Source organism: Octopus bimaculoides, chromosome 6 (genome assembly GCF_001194135.2).
Source record: "Octopus bimaculoides isolate UCB-OBI-ISO-001 chromosome 6, ASM119413v2, whole genome shotgun sequence".
Classification (NCBI taxonomy): Eukaryota; Metazoa; Mollusca; class Cephalopoda; order Octopoda; family Octopodidae; genus Octopus; species Octopus bimaculoides.
In genome coordinates, this window is record NC_068986.1 from 93,219,655 (window position 1) to 93,221,098 (window position 1,444).

The window sequence follows — 1,444 nt, forward strand, 5'->3', positions numbered from 1 at the left end:
TGTGTGTATGTGTTTGTCTCCCCCCCACCATCGCTTGACAACCGATGGGGGAGTGTTTACGTCCCCGTAACTTAGCGGTTCAGCATAAGAGACCGATAGAATAAGTACTAGGCTTCTAAAGAATAAGTCCTGGGGTCGATTTGCTCGACTAAAGGCGGTGCTCCAGCATGGCCGCAGTCAAATGACTGAAACAAGTAAAAGAGTAAGAGTATATATAAACACATGTGGTGTGTGTGTGTGTGTGTGTCTTTGTGTTTGTCCATCACACCACTGCTTGATGGCAAGTGTTTGTTTATGTCCCCATGACCTAGTAGTTTGGCAATAGAGACTGGTAGTATAAGTGCCAGACTTAAAAAATAAGTATCGCAGTCAATCTGTTTGACTAAGCTCTTCAGAGTGGCCACAGTCCTAGGACTGAAACAGTTTTAAAAAATCTAATCTATTATCACTTATGGTCTTTTTAAAATCTATAATTTTTTCTTTAGAAACTTTATCAGTTTTTGTCTTTTTCTTTTGTTTGTGTGTGTTCTTCACTGGAGAAGTTATCATTCACATGACAAAATTCCAAAATTTTGCTGGGTTAAAATTAAACCATTTTTAAAATATCATTTATCTTTTTTCTTAAAAAAATATTGCTGTATTTTCTAATATATAAGCTGACTTTGTATATTGTATAAACATTGAAACATCTTCACTATCTTTCCATGTTTTGCTGCATTTCACATGAAGTTTTTAGATCCTCCAAAGTTGCCTTGGTGTACTGCTTTTTGGTTGTAAATTTTGGTCTAAAAATTTTGACTTAGATGCTGGAAAATATAGAATCTATTTAAAAAAAAAAACATTTTATCTAATATTATTTTTTTGTTAAATCTGTTATCTAAAATATATTTCCATTTCACTTTTGCCAGGCAAAGATCATGTGTGTCGCTTCATAGGTTGTGGCCGAACTGAGCGCTACAATTATGTTGTGATGTCACTGCAAGGCAAGAATTTAGCTGAGTTACGACGTAGCCAGCCTCGCGGTTGCTTCTCACTTAGCACAACTCTTCGACTTGGATCTCAGATCCTCTGGGCTATAGAATATATTCACGAAGTAGGCTTCCTTCACCGAGACATAAAACCTGTGAGTACAGACATAATTGTTTTTTGTCTTTTATTTCTTTATATTTCTCTAAAATAGCCATCTATATATCATAATGTAAATATATCATAAGAAAATTTAATGGCAGTATTCATCCAGATATAGTATCACTTTTAGATATGCTATGTATAAAAACTGTGGAGGCGCAATGGCCCAGTGGTTAGGGCAGCGGACTCGTGGTCATTGGATCACGGTTTCGATTCCCAGACCGGGCATTGTGAGTGTTTATTGAGCAAAAACACCTAAAGCTCCACGAGGCTCTGGCATGGGGTGGTGGCGAACCCTGCTGTACTCTTTCACCAC

The 1,444-nt window shown here is 37.1% G+C and overlaps 1 protein-coding gene across 6 annotated transcripts in view; it reads left to right on the top strand.

The window, feature by feature from the left end:
- LOC106876343 (uncharacterized) overlaps positions 1–1,444 on the top strand; it is a 394,374-nt gene that overhangs the window by 280,272 nt on the left and 112,658 nt on the right. For all 6 annotated transcript variants that reach the window (XM_052968977.1, XM_052968976.1, XM_052968980.1 and 3 more), the window contains one exon: positions 909–1,123. In XM_052968977.1, coding sequence (XP_052824937.1) covers positions 909–1,123 — 215 coding nt within the window. The remainder of the gene's footprint in view (positions 1–908; positions 1,124–1,444) is intronic.